This window comes from Fragaria vesca, unplaced genomic scaffold (genome assembly GCF_000184155.1).
Source record: "Fragaria vesca subsp. vesca unplaced genomic scaffold, FraVesHawaii_1.0 scf0513139, whole genome shotgun sequence".
In the NCBI taxonomy this organism is placed as follows: domain Eukaryota; kingdom Viridiplantae; phylum Streptophyta; class Magnoliopsida; order Rosales; family Rosaceae; genus Fragaria; species Fragaria vesca.
The window spans coordinates 219,883-237,078 of record NW_004443446.1 but is presented as its reverse complement, the minus strand read 5'-3'; the positions used below and the strand labels follow the sequence as shown (position 1 = coordinate 237,078).

At 37.5% G+C, this 17,196-nt stretch overlaps 2 protein-coding genes across 2 annotated transcripts; both read left to right on the top strand.

Moving 5' to 3' along the window:
• LOC101302226 (d-3-phosphoglycerate dehydrogenase-like) lies at positions 1-8,085 on the top strand. The gene is made up of 11 exons (XM_004309875.1): positions 1-19; positions 413-455; positions 1,183-1,330; positions 4,436-4,580; positions 4,663-4,790; positions 4,883-4,954; positions 5,524-5,650; positions 5,741-5,844; positions 6,647-6,688; positions 7,484-7,696; positions 7,798-8,085. The coding sequence occupies exons 1-11, from the start codon at positions 1-3 to the stop codon at positions 7,864-7,866; spliced, it is 1,110 nt and encodes a 369-aa protein (XP_004309923.1). The 3' UTR covers positions 7,867-8,085.
• Positions 8,086-9,076: 991 nt separating this feature from the next.
• Positions 9,077-9,940, top strand: LOC101301931 (chaperone protein dnaJ 3-like). Its single transcript, XM_004309874.1, has one exon. The coding sequence runs from the start codon at positions 9,077-9,079 to the stop codon at positions 9,938-9,940; it is 864 nt and encodes a 287-aa protein (XP_004309922.1).
• Positions 9,941-17,196: the final 7,256 nt, after the last annotated feature.

The window sequence follows — 17,196 nt, the reverse complement described above, 5'->3', positions numbered from 1 at the left end:
ATGGAGAATGAGTGTTCGGGTATATATGAGATTTTTCTATTAGAAAATTATTTATGTAGTTGAATTTACTCATACGCTACTTTGGTGTAGTCCAGCGTTTCCTTTGAAATGACTTCTAGAACCTCTTGCCACTTACCTGCAACTTGCAAAAAAAAAAAAAAAAAATCTCTAAATATAAATACAACAAATTATTATTAAGTTTTTTAACAGAGCAATCCCAAACCCACACTAAGTGACTAAACAATAACAAAAATATATCACACGGCTCAAACTTGCGAAATAGCAGAGTCGTCTGTAGCTAAAAAATTTACCAGATAAATAGAAATACTTGGGACTTTACCAGTTCTCCGTCAAAAAAATTTGGAAAACAATTACTGTGTCGGTTCCGTACGGTGGTCCTTGAGCGGGTGAGCCATTGAAAAGTTGCTGGGCTTTTGGCGCTCTCCAACATACTGGTAATGTATCCCTTGAGTTCAGATTGAGATAATTCGTATGTGGTTGTCTGTTTGAAAGTTTGGGTTACGGAACTAGCAAGTCGATTATCATACTGATTCTTGTAACTAGTCTCATGTTTCTGACTATCATTTGATTCATTACATTGATTCATTTGGCCAATTTCGTGTTTGTGCGGTTCTTTAGCTGTTTTTGGGTGATGGGTTCTAAATACCGTTCAGTTTGGAGTTCCAAGCTTATGCAAGTGACAATCTTGAGTTTTGGTTCCCATTTTGTGTCTCATCAGGTTGTAATTAACGGTTCTGATTGTTTCAAGTTTGAAATTTCCAATCTCTATAACTTTTTTCTTACAAATTTATCAGCCTCATTCTGGTTAGTTTTATGTGTCATTTCTTTAAAATATTAGCGGTGAGATTAAAGATCTTTGGTCTATCTGGTTGTTTCTGTTTTCTCTAAAGTTTTTTTTTATAAGAATTCTGTTTGATCGAGTACCAAGGATGAGGACTTTTGGTTGACATGAATTAGGAGGTAGGACTAAATGCTGATCGATAGTGTTTGGCTTTCTACAAATTTTTGTTGGTCTTTTTAGAAGCATAATACTTGATGTGTCAGTATGTCATGCTTTTCTTGTTTTCTTCACTCAAGAGTTGATGTTTCAGAATTCTCCCACGATTTGTATTTTACTTCTGTTCAACCAACTGTAACACTGAAGTATTTGCTTAATTTAAGGTCTTGGAGCTGTAGTGATATCTTGAGGAAGTCGGGGAGAATGGGTGATGTCGACAAGAAAATCACCCATGTTCTCTTTTGCGGGCCACATTTCCCTGCTTCTGAGGATTACACAAGAGAATATTTGATCGATTACCCTTTTGTCCAGGTACCTTGGATGTGCTGCTATTTCTATCTCTCTGTCATCATTGTATCTTTTTTTCTTTACTCTGTCTCATAAAAGAATCTCCCAATCCAAGAAGCACGGATGTAGGATTGCTGTGTCAAAACTATCTAGGATAGTCAAACATGCACAGGACTCATGAAGATGAGAAAGAATATTTATTCTCTCATTTCCCTTTGTTTCGCTCTCTGATTCTCTCCAGTTCTTTCTCTCCCTTTGCTATTTGTCCCTCTAGTTATGCAGACAAGAGTGGATACTCAAGTAGGCAGAGGAGACAATCCAAATATAAACTTGCATAAACATAGTTAGCTTGCATAAATATAGTTGCTTAGGAACAGATAGGTTGACCAGGTAGACCTGCTGCACCTACCCAGTCCATTGCATGATGGTTTGATCATTGATATGGCCCAGGCAACAGAAAGTTTCCATCAGCAGGCTCTAGTTCATCAACGTTTTTTGCAGTAGAAATGACCTTGGGTTGACCAAGAACTAATTTTTCTAGCATAGTAAATTCCTTTTTACTCTTAAATACAACTTGGTATAAAGTGGAGAATTTGTCACATCTCCCGCTCAACCTTCTGTTTGCATGATTACTTTTACTTGTCCCATATTGCTGGTGGATATACTTGTGATTTCACACCTGATTTTCATTGATTCAATCTGCCAAGGTCGAATATGGCATGTTTCCACGAATAATAAGATTCTATGTAGTATAATACTATATAGTCATAAAGGCTAAGATAGATTACATGAAAATGGATGGGATTCCATTATCGTGATCAGAGGATTAATCTGATGCTCTTGGATTACAGTTCTCAAGGCCTTCATACTTTCGCTTATTTTTGTGTGGATTTAGAGGTTAAAAATGGGAAAACTGTGAGAGGATAATTTGAGGGGATAACTTTCCATGACAATCCTCAATTAAATAGTGTCCTGCTTTCAGCGTTCCATTTCTAGGTTGTGTACATCCTTCTGCTTGTGCTCTAGCGTGGAACTTTTTAATAAATCTAAGTGATCAAGAGTTGGGATTAGCTGGCTGATTTATTGGTGTGGACCAAAGAGTGGAAGTTGGAGAGTCAGGATTTCTGTGTAAACTCTTACCAAAAACAATTAATGGTTAACTTTCCTTTTTTGTCCCTTCTCTTACAATATGGATGAATATGGGAGAACGTATAATTGTAATTTGTCTCAGAGGATAAAGCCTTCTTGCCTCTGCCTACAGTGGTGCATAATTTGTGAAACAGGCTCCTGAAAATTTAGATAATTTGCTTCATCATTGCCCCCGCTGCAATGACTTTATGACAAAAATTCTTTATACAGTCATTGTGATGGGATGTTCCAGTTTCTTGGAAGGCCTCTATGTGCGAGAGCTATAGATCTTTTGGAGGACAAAAGAAGGTGTTAGAGCTATTCACTCACCGCCTCTATCAAGCATATTCTCTTCCCCAAATCAAGCTCCTTGATTACTGATATATTCTAGATATGACAGTTACTGTTAGCATTGATATTAGGGAAGAGTGCCAGTATGAGATATTGGCATAGAATACCGTCACCCATATAGACATTAGGGACAAAAGAAGGTGTTAGAGCTATTCACTCACTGCCTCAATCAAGCATATTCTCTTCCCCAAATCAAGCTTCTTGATTACTGATATATTCTAGATATGACAATTACTGTTAGCATTGATATTAGGGAAGAGTGCCAGTATGAGATATTGGCATAGAACTACCGTCACCCATATAGACATTATGGGAGCCACTATAGGGTTGGGTATTGTGAAGAGGCATGACAGTCATGTGATGAGTGGCGCCGGTGTCAGGATACCAGTTTGGATCGCTAGAAAAATGGGATCCTGCAAAAGGAGGTGTGGGAGCGAGACCGACAATCTGGTGAGAACATTGAGTCGGATCATGGTGATTGGAATGACAATGAGGACACCATTGGGGTCTTGAGGTGTGTGGTCCTTGACCCCAAGAAGCACGACTACTCCAAGGTGGATAAGTGAGAGGATGTGGCGCCATTGGTGAACATGGCATTGTGAGTTGCATCGGTGCTGACATCCATGGTGTTGTTGACCAGCAAAGGAAGGAGGGGCAGCCATGAAGAAGAGGGTATTTATTTATTTATTTATTTTAACTGAGAAGAAGGATTTTGGTGGGTGAAAACGAAAACACAGCAAGAAAAGAAATGTAAGGAATCAAGGATCAGAAACTGGGACAAAGAGTAGGAGAGGAAGAGATGGTGAGACGGGGATCACAGGTGAGGATCGAAAGGGCTGATACCATGTAGAAAACTAGAAATGGTTTTCATTGATTCAAAAGATTTACAGACTTCACATATATGGCAGTGTTGCTGTCCTAGCAATGACTACAAGTAAGTATTACAAGATCCATATGATTAGCCTAACATCAATGCTAACAGTAACTGTCATATCTAGAATATATCAGTAATCAAGGAGCTTGATTTGGGGAAGAGAATATGCTTGATTGAGGCAGGGAGTGAATAGCACTAATATAAGGGAATGATGTTGCGAGGTTGTGCTGTGATGATTTTTTAGGTGCTGTCGATGGACCAAATAGGAGGATCTTCGAGGGTGCTGGGATAAGGAGGTAGATCAGTAGTGGGATGGAGTTTCATGTTTGGCTTCACTTTCCATGTCTGTTTATCCAGGTTTTGGGATAGTTTTTTGTATATTACAGTCTTGGACTGCTGTTGTGTTGTGCTTTTCACTGTATTTATTATATTTTTGTTTTTATAGATTTTCTTTTTAGATGTATCAATGTACACCATGTACCTTATTTTGTATTCTCTCTGTGTTTTGTAAATAAAAGGTTGTTTATGTACAACGGCAAAAACTGATTAACAGATCTAAAAATGTTTGTAGTATCAATGAATGGGATTTCTGCTTCAATAATTCGAACGTGCTATATTTTCCTCCTTACTTTTTCGTGTTCTCTATTCTGTAAATTTTTAACTTGTGATTCTGGCATATATTATGATTTTCGTCAGTTTCAAGAAGTATGAGTTGTTCTCTTCTAATCGATCTCTTCATTATATGTTTCTCTGAGTTTTCAGTTCTATTACTGTAGGTCGATGATGTACCCCTTGCTGATGTGCCTGATGTTATCGAGAACTATGATATCTGTATAGTGAAAAGCATGAAGCTAGATTTTGATGTTCTCTCTCGTGCGAAAAAGATGAAGCTTATAATGCAGTATGGTGTTGGACTGGAAGGTCATTTCCACATCTCTCAAATTGTTTGAATTGAACATTTGGGATATCTCATCTGTATATTTGTTTACGTTTTAAACTGAAGGCGTCGAAATTGATGCTGCAACTAAGTTTGGGATTAAAGTCGCTAGGATTCCGAGTCATGCAACTGGAAATGCAGCCTCATGTGCAGAAATGTCCATTTATCTCATGTTGGGCCTTCTTCGAAAACAAGTATGTTAATCTAAACGAATTCAATTAATGATCTTATTTGTTAATGCCTTTCTGCATATCATATTAATCATTTCTTTCTGTTACCATTATAGAATGAGATGCAAATTTCTATAAAGCAGAGAAAGCTTGGAGATCCAATTGGTGAAACACTACTTGGAAAAACAGTTAGTCCTCTTCCTACTGGACTTCCTTTCTAGAATGTAGCATTGCAGTTCTCTCTCTTCCATCATTGTGCTTCTGTAGTGGTCTTTTTTGTGAAGTATAGGACTTTGCAATTGAAAATGAGCGGGACTCTATGTTTAGCGTCATCGCATTGATAAAAGTGAAAGTGTGAATTGTATGAATGCAGACCTTCTTTATACCTTCTTTATATTTCTTTATACATCATACCACTCAAATTGTAATGTATAGTTCTACTGTCTACACATTAGTTTCCTACATAGAATATCAAGAGGAAAATACCAACCAAACTCATAGGTCTTGAACCCTTATTATCAGACACTTGAACCCAGCAGACTTCTTTAAATGAGATCATTCAGAGAAGCATTTTGTTAACAGTGATTTTAGATTCACAAAAATGTCACCAGATGGACACTAAAATATTCAAAGTCGAATTTTTTGCCGAATGTTTTTCTATGCAATTCTGCTATTGAAATTTATCTCATGTCTCATACTGTTTTTCTTTTTTCTTTTTATTTTAACTTGGACTACATTTCTTCTCGAATGCATGCAGGTTTTCATTTTAGGTTATGGAAATATTGGAATGGATTTGGCAAAGCGCTTGAAACCATTTGGTGTGAAAATTATTGCAACAAAACGGAATTGGGACACTCACTCAGAAGATTTGTGCCAATCAAATGGTGTGTAAGAATGCATAAGGCTTATCTCTGAATTTTTATAAAGAAAAGAGTCTTTTACAATGTTACATATCATGGCCACTGTATTTTCAGGATTAGGTGACTTGGTTGACGAGAAGGGTGGTCATGAAGATATCCATACATTTGCAGGCAATGCAGACATTGTTGTTTGTTGTTTGTGTTTAAATAGTGAAACAGTAAGATCAATAACCAACTGTTTTTCATATATATTTGCTGTGAGCGATGACTGTTCATGTTGCACAAACTACTTCAGCACAGTACGTAAATATGTACAAATATGAACATAGATAGCCTAGGAGCACTAGAGCAGTGGTTGGGAGGAAATTTGGGAAAAGAAAACAAAGGATAAAGGGATCACTGTTGATTTTAATTGATTAGTAAAGAAACAAAATGGGTAGAAAGTTGTTTGATGAAAAGAAGAAACAAAGAGACACATAAGGGATAGCCAAGTAGGGTGACCTGGAATGTTGTTACATCTATCATCATGTAAGAATTGTGCCGAGTTAACCTGCAATTTTCCTTTGTCATTCTGTTTTCTCACATTTCTTGTTATTTGTTTTGTTTTTGCTCTCTCTTGAAGTCATTTTTATCATCAATGAGAAAGGTACTGTTTTCTCACATTTCTTCTTTCTTGAAGTCTCACATATTTCTCTTCTCCTTCTCTTCTGCCGTCTTTTCTTGTATCTCGCATCAATAAATTTATATTTTTAGAATTGTATTATGCTCTGCATTATACTAAAATAGACTTAGTTGAGTGTTGTATCCACATGTTGGTAATTTTGTGTATTGACCTGTATAACATTTTTGTTTAGTTATGTAGGTATCAATAGTTTGTCCTAGTCAGACTCAATAGCTAAAATAGACTGATTGCGTGTCTGATGTGTGTCAGATGGAAATCAACATGAAGTCATTTACTCTGCATAACTGCAAGTAATGCTGATTGTCTTACTTGATTACTTTTCTCTGTCTTTCTTTCAGGTTGGCATTGTAAACAAATCATTTTTATCATCGATGAGAAAGGTTTGGTTTTACTACATAACAATTTGATTTGGAAATATATTATGGTTGTGACTGGACCTGCATTCCCATATCTTTTTCAATTTAGCAATTGATTTTTATACGGATAGTAGAAGCTTGGAAGTGTCATCTGATGATGACTTTAAGGTGGTAGCCCCTCCACTTACCAATTTTCTTCATAACTCAGACGAGGAAGTATGAGAAAATTGGGTTCATGTTGTCAATTTGTACAGCTAGCTTCAGGTCTGAAAATTGGTTGATTTTTATGCATTTATATGGATGATGTATTGCCAATTTCATTGACTGAAATCGTGGTGGTTCTTTACTGTTCTCATTAAACCCAACATACTTTTGAAAAGAGGTTCCAGTCACTCATCAGCATTTTGATCCCCCCAGACCATATAAGATGATTTAGAAGGCCATTGTTTCAATTAAGGTGGGAATTTCAGTTGGCAGGTGTCACTTTGAAAATTTTCTGCCTTCACCATTTGGAGTTGCCTTACCATTTCAAGGTACAGGGATTGATGTGGGTGTGTTCTTGAAATCGGTCTGTGCTGCTGTCAGCAAAAATTTTCAGCCTAGGAGTTGCCAAGATGTGTCATGGGAGATGAACAAGAAAATCTTTGAATATAAGGACATAGGACATGAACTAAATATGTACAGTTTTATATAAGGAACTTAGCATCATTGTCTGTCTTTAAATTGGGAGCGAAACAGTTTTCCTGCCTTTTCTGTTCATCATTCTTGGTGTGACTTGGTGTTTATCCTCATCCTCTTTTGTTTCATGTTTAATTCCAGGGTGCCCTTTTGGTAAATATTGCCCGAGGGGGTCTCTTGAACTATGAAGCTGTTCTAAATTACCTCGAGTCCGGATACTTGGGTGGCTTGGGCATTGATGTTGCTTGGACTGAGCCATTTGATCCTGATGATCCCATTTTGAAGTTCAATAATGTACTGATCACACCTCATGTTGCAGGAGTTACCGAGTATTCTTACAGATCCATGTCAAAGGTGAGCACCCAATTTGAGAAAAAGGAGCAGATCTGTGACGACTTATATTTGTTTTTGTTTTTGACCTCACTGGTTTGATTTCTGTTGGCTTAATATTGCAGGTAGTTGGTGATGTTGCCATTCAACTTCATGAAGGGAAGCCTTTGACAGGACTGGAGTTTGTCAACTGATTCAGTTTAGAGCCTAGATGATTTGGGCGTATGTAATAATTGGTACATTGAGGACTAGTATTTGTAATTGGAAGGATCTGTAGCTTTTATGATCATTTTTTATTGAAGTTGATAATGAATAAGATTAGTGAATCACTTGTAGAGCACATACAAGTGATACAACTTCTATCCCTCAAAATTACAGAGGATTTCACAATCACTTATAAATACATTACACTCCGTCGTTTCGGCCACTGCCTGCATTTATAGTGTAAACTTGTTAGAGACAAGTCGCACAACATCGAGCCGAAAAAACTGAAAATCTGAATACCTATCCTAATTTGAAGTTAAATATATCCAGCAACAACTCGGGCAATCCGGATCACTCACTTGTAGAGTGGCCAAGACATTCCCATCTAATAAGGTATTCCTCCTGCACCCAATACAAGAGATCAGAAGATAAAAAAGTGAGCTTCAGCACATCTAAGGCATCGCTAATAAATCCCACCACACCTAAACTACAGTGCAAACTGCAAAGTACGCTTCCGGAACAAGTGATAAGCAGACTGTGAAGTTCGATTTGTTTAACAAATATCGACTATACTCACCTCATTGATCCCATATTCTGAGCAAATACCACCTTGATTCCCAATTTTAATGAGGCAAGATTGCATCCTGCCATCCATTATGCCTAAATATCAACATGAGTGAGATGAAATTGATATATTTAACAAAAATTTTGAAATTTAGGTATCGATTTACCAATGTTGCTCCATCAGTGATTGCTATGTATTATATTTTAACAAATTGTAAAATGACACGTGAACAAGAGAGGAGAGAGACGATTTAGCTGTTGCTTTAGTTATGCATGAATAATTGACAAATTTGTCAATTTCATTTAGCAATGGTTTATGTATTTAATTTAAATTGATGATGTTGGACCCTTTCAAATAAAACGTTATCACAATCCTATATATAATAGACCACAGAAGGAGAGAGTTCATGTCTAGGTTAAACTCTACCGGTCACAAACTACTGCCTTCACAAGTCATCCTCCCTTCCAGTCGTCCCCGTCCCAAAACACATTCCTCCCTTCCATACGTTCCCGTCCCGAAACACAGTAGCAACAGCGATGGCAAAGAAAGGAGAAAAGCAACCCCAGGCACCGAAACGGAAACGAAATTCCCGCACAAAAGAAGAAGCAGATGATTCTTTTGTATCTTTATCAACTATGGAAATTGATCACTACAAAATACTTGAAGTGGATCGCAACGCGAGCCCGGATGAGTTGAGGACATCATACAAGAGCTTGGTCATGGTTTGGCACCCGGACAAACACTTGCAGGAGAAAACTCGAGCCGAGGCCGAGACCAAGTTCAAGAAAATCAACGAGGCCTACCAGATTCTGAACGACCCTGAGAAGCGACAGAAGTACGATCGTCACCATGCAAATATAGCCAACTCCAAGAGGACGGAGTCTTCATTCTGGTTGCCTCCTCGTGAGGATAATAATGCTTTTGCCACGATGTTTGGATCTGGTGGTTGGAAGAGGCCAGATTCAACAGTCTCAACAGTATATAGTCCATTGATTTGTAGCTTGGAGGAGCTTTATCAGGGTACGACAAAGAAGATGAAGCTGACGAGAGCCGTAACAAATGGCTCGGGGGAGGAGACTACGGTGGGGGAGATTTTGCAGGTAAACATAAAACCTGGTTACAGGGCCGGCACCAAGATGACCTACAACGGTGGAGATCTTGGTTTTGTCATCCAAGAGAAACAACATTCCGTTTACGAGAGGGATAGGAATGATCTCATAGTCCACCAAGAGATAACATTGTTGGAGGCACTCATCGGCGGTAAGACTCTTGATCTGACCACCCTAGATGGAAGGAAGCTCGTGGTGCCGTTACCCGATGATGTCATTAGAGCTCCTGGGGATGAGATGATTGTACCAGGTGAGGGAATGCCAATCTCAAGCCAACCTGGGGCGAAAGGAAACTTGAGGATCAAGTTCAATGTCAAGTTTCCTTCGAGCAGCTTCACTGCAGAACAGAAGTTGGATTTGAAAAAAGGCTTCGAAGGAGTTTCGTTCTGACCTAGCTAGCTAGGGTTAGCAAGAACATGCACTATTTGGTTACTTTTTTTTGTTATTTGCATTGGTGTATGTATTTCTTCTATCTGGATTTTGAATTGATTTTGGTCTTTGAATTTGGCTTGTTGTTTATATTATGCAGTAGAGACTATCAAGATCGAGAAGTTCATGCTTGTTGTAAACCCTAATCCCTACCCCTCCCTCCCCAATTGTATTCTATGGTACTATAATTGAGGACTTTTCTTCTTTGATTTACGTTGTACAAAGTGTAAACAAATCAAAAGACTTGTTATCTCACGCCTCAACCAAAGCCGGCCACACTCTGCTAGGGTTTAGGGTTTATCTGCTGGGGCTTGGAGTCTTTTTTTTTTTTTTTTGATACGTGCTAGGGCTTGGAGTCGATGGAGCCAATCAGCGATGCCCTGGTGGATATGGCCGTGGACGACTTGTTAGTGAATTCAACGCCGATCCCGGAGGAACCACACCTCATCTCCCGAGTTCGTCACATCCCGGATAGTGTCCCCGGTACGGTGAACTCCAATTCTTCTCGAGCATTCTTAATTTTCACCTTACTTAATTTGTTATTTGATTTGCGTTCTTATTGGTTCTCAGATGAGATTATGGAAGAATTTTTTCGGAACACGAAATCGAAATTGAATCGGGTATGTTTCTCACGATAGCTTAGTAGGTGGGATCCTGGCCCTGCCTTGATGAACAAGAGCGGCGAGCTTGAGCTCATCTCTTTCACCGTGCCCTTCCCCGGAAACCGAGCAACAAAGTTGGAAGAAGTTTGGCCGGAGGTGGAAGCAACCTTATATGAGTACGGAATTTTCATGCAATCTGAATTTGATATGTCCTGCATGCGCTGGATTGACTCTACTTTAGTCAGGCTTCTTTTAAAATGTGTATGCCATTTACACATGGAAAATGCATGTCTATGTTTACTGTGATCAGGTTGAGTGTTCCATGCAAGTCTCAACAACTAGATTTTTGAAGGATCCATATCTCCTTGACAGAGCCAGTCATCTTCTTGAACTGTTGTCCGAAAGTCTTGTTCCGCCTTATATGGTATAGAAATGAGCTCTTCTGTTATTCTCATTCATAAACATATCAGAATATAACATCTTAACAAAAGCTTTTTGTATGATACTATTGCTGCCATTTCTCTTATTCAATTCTTCACAAGAGAAAGTTATTGTTTTTCTGATTAGATTGAACAACGTTTTGATTTTAGGCATTAGAAAAATTCCAAGGCAGCAAGCAACACGAAATTACCGAGATTGGAGATCAGCAGGATGGGCTTTGCACAAAATTTGGGATCAAGAAGGTAGATGTTGCAATCTCCTTTCCTCTGAGCAAGTTTCTATCAACCTTTTTTCAAATATGTTTGAACCTGTCAGACTCTTATCATCTATATTAGTTTTGAAGCATTCTCTGTAGTAGTGATGTCCTTTTAACTTTTGTACTTTAATATTGTAATGAGGCTACTAAACGGAAAATTTCTCCCAGTTTTGGCATCTGCTATACCTAGCTACTCAATGATGAGACCCAAGATTGTAAATATTCAACTTGCTAAGCCTCACTTTCTGCTTATCTGACACCTACTTTTGTGTGCAGGAGGAATATCTTAAACGATGGGAATGTCTCTTCCACTCCCTAAAGGTGTGCAAAACAATTGACTCCTACTTTAATGATGTTACCAAGCAGAACATAAGGAAAAACAGCAAAACGAAAAAAAAAGCTATACAGCTTTACATTTCGCTCCATTCATCGATCGAGCTGAATCTTTAAAGATCCTTTCATTTGAATTGGTATGCAGGCACTTTCAAAAGCGTCACAATGCCATATCTTTCTCAACGTACGTGAGTGTTTTGAATTTTGTTGATTTCACCGTATTTGTAATTTTTATTTCCTTTTCTTCTCACCTCCAGTTTAACCGAAAGTTATGATTTTAATGATTGTCACTGATTTGCATGTAATATGATTTTAGAACACTTTTACTGATGTGACTGCTGTGGAGAGTACAGTTGAAAGGATGTCTTGCGACTCTTGCCTCAAGTCAGTTGTGGGAAACTGCATTACTAAAAATTTGTGTCCTGCGACCTCTATTGGAAAATCGGAGGTTGATCTTGAGGATCCACATGCTAAGCACATAGAGATGGTGGAATCTGGCCCTTTGTTGATCAAAGATAGCATGCCTGAAGTCTTCTCTCTATACTCAATCCAAAACGAGGTGCCCTCTCTCTTCTTCATGTTTTCTCCTTTGTTGTTGAGCTGCTAGCTCAGTGGTTTTCATCCTTCGTAGCTATCCATTGTAATTTGGTCTTCAAACCTATTAAATCCTCCCCTTGGTTGAATCAGTATAACTTTGAAAAAAAATCCTCTCATGAACTGTATATGTAAAGAGATCAGAGCCACCTCGAGTTGCCGCATGTAATGTAGTATTAGTTTACCTTCAGTTTGTAGTTTTGCTTGAAGAACACTAAACACAGGTCTTTTGCATCAGTACGTAGAGCGCTTCTTTTTTAATTTTAATTATTGTTATTATTTCATAATCAAGTAAACCATCCTTGAGGTTGTGAAATTTATGGCATTATCACAACAACCAGATGTACCCAGATATCATTGACAAGGCGTGGCAGCTACTCGAACTCTTGTCAACAACTCATGCTCCAGTGTCTCTGGTATAATGACTTATCCTTGGTCGTTGTATTCTAATCTAATTAATTACTAGGGAACTATTTTTGTAACTAAGTTCAAATATAATTTTTGAATTTAAGTGAATAACATGTTTTTGCTATAATGTTTGCTATTTTGTTTTAGTTTTTTAATTTAAGTGAATAACATGTTGATACTCAGGCAAAAGAAATAATGGATGGCAGTATGCAATCCTGCCTCATCAAAATTGGGAGTCAAGAAGGTGGGATTTGCTCAGAACATGGGATCAGTGAGGTGAGTATTGTCGATATTTGTTAAACAAATCTAACTTCGCTGTCTGCTTATCCCTTTTGTTCCCGGAAGCGTTCTTTGCAGTGTAGTTCAGATGTGGTGTGATTCTGATAGGAGCATAAAATATGACATTCTTAATATGTTATTACCTCCATTTGTACTTTGATTATCTCTTATTGTCGTAGAATAGAGTCATAATGTAGAGTCGAAAGTTTTTGGTAGAGTTGTGCGTAAAACGTGTTAAACATAGAGGAATGATGTCGTAGAAAATTGTCAAAAGCTGATTTGTGGAGCCTTAGAGATGTTCTTATGATTCTGTAAAGCTTTTACATTGTCACAAATTGATTTAACTTCTTTGATACTTAGGTGATATGTAGAAGAGTTATGGGAGAAAGAATCAGGAGAATTGAAGTTATGCTTGAATCATTGCCGAGAGAAGTGTTCCTGATGGACCTAGGGAAGCAAAGCAAAGCAGCTGATCCACGAAGCCTAGTCCATGAAAGGAGAGGTCCAAACCAAGTCCAATATGGAGAAGAAGATCTAAATTTGACAGAATATCAAGGAATATCCCTGACTAATTTCGGGAAAATTCCTGTGCACGGCTCTCAACTTCAACGGACTCTCCAGGACAGCTCACAATGAATCAGAAAACGTGCTACATATGGATAGAGAGCTACGGGAGTCTAGTTTCCAAATCAATTGGAATCACCTCAATATCTATTTTCTAGAGGAGTTATGACGTAATCATCAGACGGAGGTCATTCTGCCGAATTGAGAAAAACTAGGGAAACCTAATTAAACCAACTTGGTTTCAACTTTGTGGCCGACTTCTCTAGGGTTTTTCCTCTATATAAAGCACAACTTCAAGGGCAGAAGGACATCATCTCTACCCTTGCAATTACATAGCCGAAACTCTACCAAACCCTATACAGAAAATTACTTAGCCGATTCATCCACCACAAACCATAAGAATCATTCCATCCTTCCACCGATTTTCCCCACACTTGCCTAATCTTTCAAGGTTGTAAAAGTGTGATTTTCTCATGGCTTCTTGTATTATTTTCTGTTATAGTTTCAAACTCTATTGTAATATACTTTTCGATTTTGGTTTTATTTATCAAACATGGTTTTCGGATTTCTTTGTGATTTTTGATTGTTCTATGTTTTGATTTGTAACTTCTTGAATATATGATGATTTCGTGATTTAGGTTTTGGGGCAGTAGCATGTTCTTATGTGTTTTTGATTTCTAATTGATTAATTGTCATGAATTCGTGCATCTAAATCAATCCTTGAGGCTGCCTCGGCCATGGTTGTCCTTAAGGTGCGGTTTCATCTACCATAATAATTTTGGATCGATTCATACGCAAAGTTGTCTTGGTCTCTGTTATTAACTTAGGGCGGATATAATTCTGATAATTTGCATACTAATAGGATGAGTGACGCCATGCCTTAGATCATGTTTCCAATTGACTCGTGTGCTAAAGTGTTTTCTTGTTTAATCTCTACGCAACGTGTCTTTAAATGAGTTAGCATTCATGTTTAGGATCAAGCGCAAAGATGGTTCTAAATACTTGAGGAGTCTTAACAATTAGATAACCGCAAAGGCTCTAATTAGAATCGGAATTGGTTAGAGTCTAGGATAATTCGAACGTTGCTGCCCGGCCTTGCATGAAGTTGTTATGTGTTCTTGATGGTTTTTCATGTTATGTGTTGCATGAGTATGTTGATCATTTGTATATAATAATCTTAGGTTTAATTTTCAGTAGGTTATTTGTTAGAATTAATCAATCTTAAACCCCCAATATTTCAATATATATATGTGAATACTTGTTTATAAGTTGTTTGGTTTATCTTCTTTCGATCGCCCTTTGATTTCCCCGGCTAGAACGATCCCTACTTGTCTATATTACTATGATTGCAAGGTAATTAAATTGAAGTTGTTTGACCCCGGTTACGCGACACGTTAGATTCATTAGCAAAGCTTTACATGTGCTAAAGCTCACATTTTTGCCTTCTGATTCCTCTTCTTTTTGGGTGCAGGGGGAATACCGTGTACAATGGGAATGTCTTCGCCACTCTCTACAGGTAAGTGATCGGAATTGCTTGTTACTGAGTGGATGCTAGAAATATTTACCTTCAAATTAGGATAGGTATTCAGATTTTTGATTCTTTCACCTTGATGTTGCGCGACTTGTCTCTAACTATTTGACACTATAATTTGGAAGCAGGCAGTTGCCGAAACGGCAGGGTGTAATATATTTCTCAATGTAAGTTATTGTTCCTTTGTAATTTTGAGGGATAAAAGTTTTACATCTCTTCACCACTCTTTCTCCACTTTAAGTCAGGTCTGAAATTTTTTTATTCTAAATTTTCCTTAAATGAATAGTATTACAATGTGGCTGCGGTGGCAAATACTTCACTGGAATTGTTGAAGCAGTTAGTGGTAAACTGCTTTCTTCATAATGTGTGTCCTGGGACTGTTTGCGCGGCTTATGATTCTGTGTCACGAGGGCTTGAAAATATTGAAGATCCATGCGTCAAGCACATGCAAATGGAAAAATCCGAGTCGTCGTTGTACATGCTTGAAGTCATTTCTGTAGATTCTTTCTGCAACGACAAGGTACCTTTTTCGTGTTCTATTTATTTTTCAGGCTCACTGATTTAAGTAAAATGTGAGTTTTGAGGGCAGATTGCACTTGACAATGGCCTGCGATGATCCAATAAAAATTTGGTTCCATCCCTAATTAACTAGTATATACCATAGCTCATATTGATTATTGTGCATAGATGAATGTTGGTATATTCAGGAATTGGCTTATTGAATGTACCTGTGTTTCATTTTCCTCATTTTTGTGTTTCACTTTCCTCATTTTGTGAAATTTGGGCTTGCTCGGCTGTTTTTGGGTACAACATTACACGACTTAAATCCACTGCATTTCTTTTTTGGTGCATATGTTTCCATGTATTGGAGTTCTTAATTTGTTAGAACACATGCTTTTAACCTATGAGAATTTGCACCACATGTCTTATGTTCCCTTTTAATTTCATTGGACCAAGTGTTTTATTTTTATTTCTGACTGGTGTGTTTAAATACTTTTACTTTTTTTTTTCCACCCCCTGCTAGTCCCCACATGAATCTGAGTTATATGATTGACCGGGTACACCACATGGTAGTGTCACATGGTGTTCCGGGTACAAGGAATAATTAATCGGGAAATCAAATATATGCGTCAAGATTTCAAACATGCTTAAACTTTTATCGGTTTATATTCCAGCTTTGACCTATCCTTTATTTTTTATCTTATTTAGTAACTAATGACTTAACCTGTATCTAGGTTCTAGCCAGGCTAAAGCTTGAATTATTTTTCTCATGTTCAATCTTGGTTCAGCTTGAATGTTTTCCTTTAATTAAGCCCGAATTAGGCTCGGTTCGGTTCATTCTATTAGACGAGCTTGAGTTTAAATCGGGTCGGCTTGGCTCATTTGACTTTAAATTTTTTTTGTTAAAGAAAGAAAATTTAAAATCATAATCCAAATTTAATGTTTAACGATCAAGTTTATGGCTCCACGGAAAAAACAGCTTTAGTTTGAGTAGTAAAAAGTTATTGGCTACGGCTACATTAATTCATTTCTTTTAGATTGATCATTATGGTTTTTTTTTTATTTTAGAAAATGAGATAGTTCTATTGATCAGAAATCATGACGACCAAAATGGTCATAAGGGTCAAGCATGAATAGTTCAAAGACCATACAAATAGCTAACATCTATGGATTGAAAGAACAACCTTAAAATTACAAGCCAAAAAAGCGGACAAACTTGAATTGACGTCTTATTTTAATATAGCGATATAATGTTGATATATTGCATAATGTTTTGTTGTTTTTTTTTCTTTTTATTAAGATGGACAATATTGGATGCATGCTGATAGAAAATCACCCACATGAACATAGGACTTGTCCTGATAATAATATGCTCCACATGAACAGATGACCTATACAAAAACAAAAAAAAAATGTCAAGGAAACCAAACTATTTTCTATAATGTGAGTAAATCGATGAAAGTGAATTACCCTATTGATCCATATCGAATTCTCTGTTTCAATGGTGTCAGTATAAAACGTAACTTGCAGGGTTGCTACGTCAAGAATCCATGAATAATGAGGCATCAATAGCTACCAGTCTTCCATTACGGACAAAATTCTAGGCTTTATTGAAAAAGAGAACGAGAGCAAGCTCGAACGAGAGAGAGAGAGAGAGAGAGAGAGAGAGAGAGAGAGAGAGAGAGAGAGAGTAGTTAAGTAGTACGTA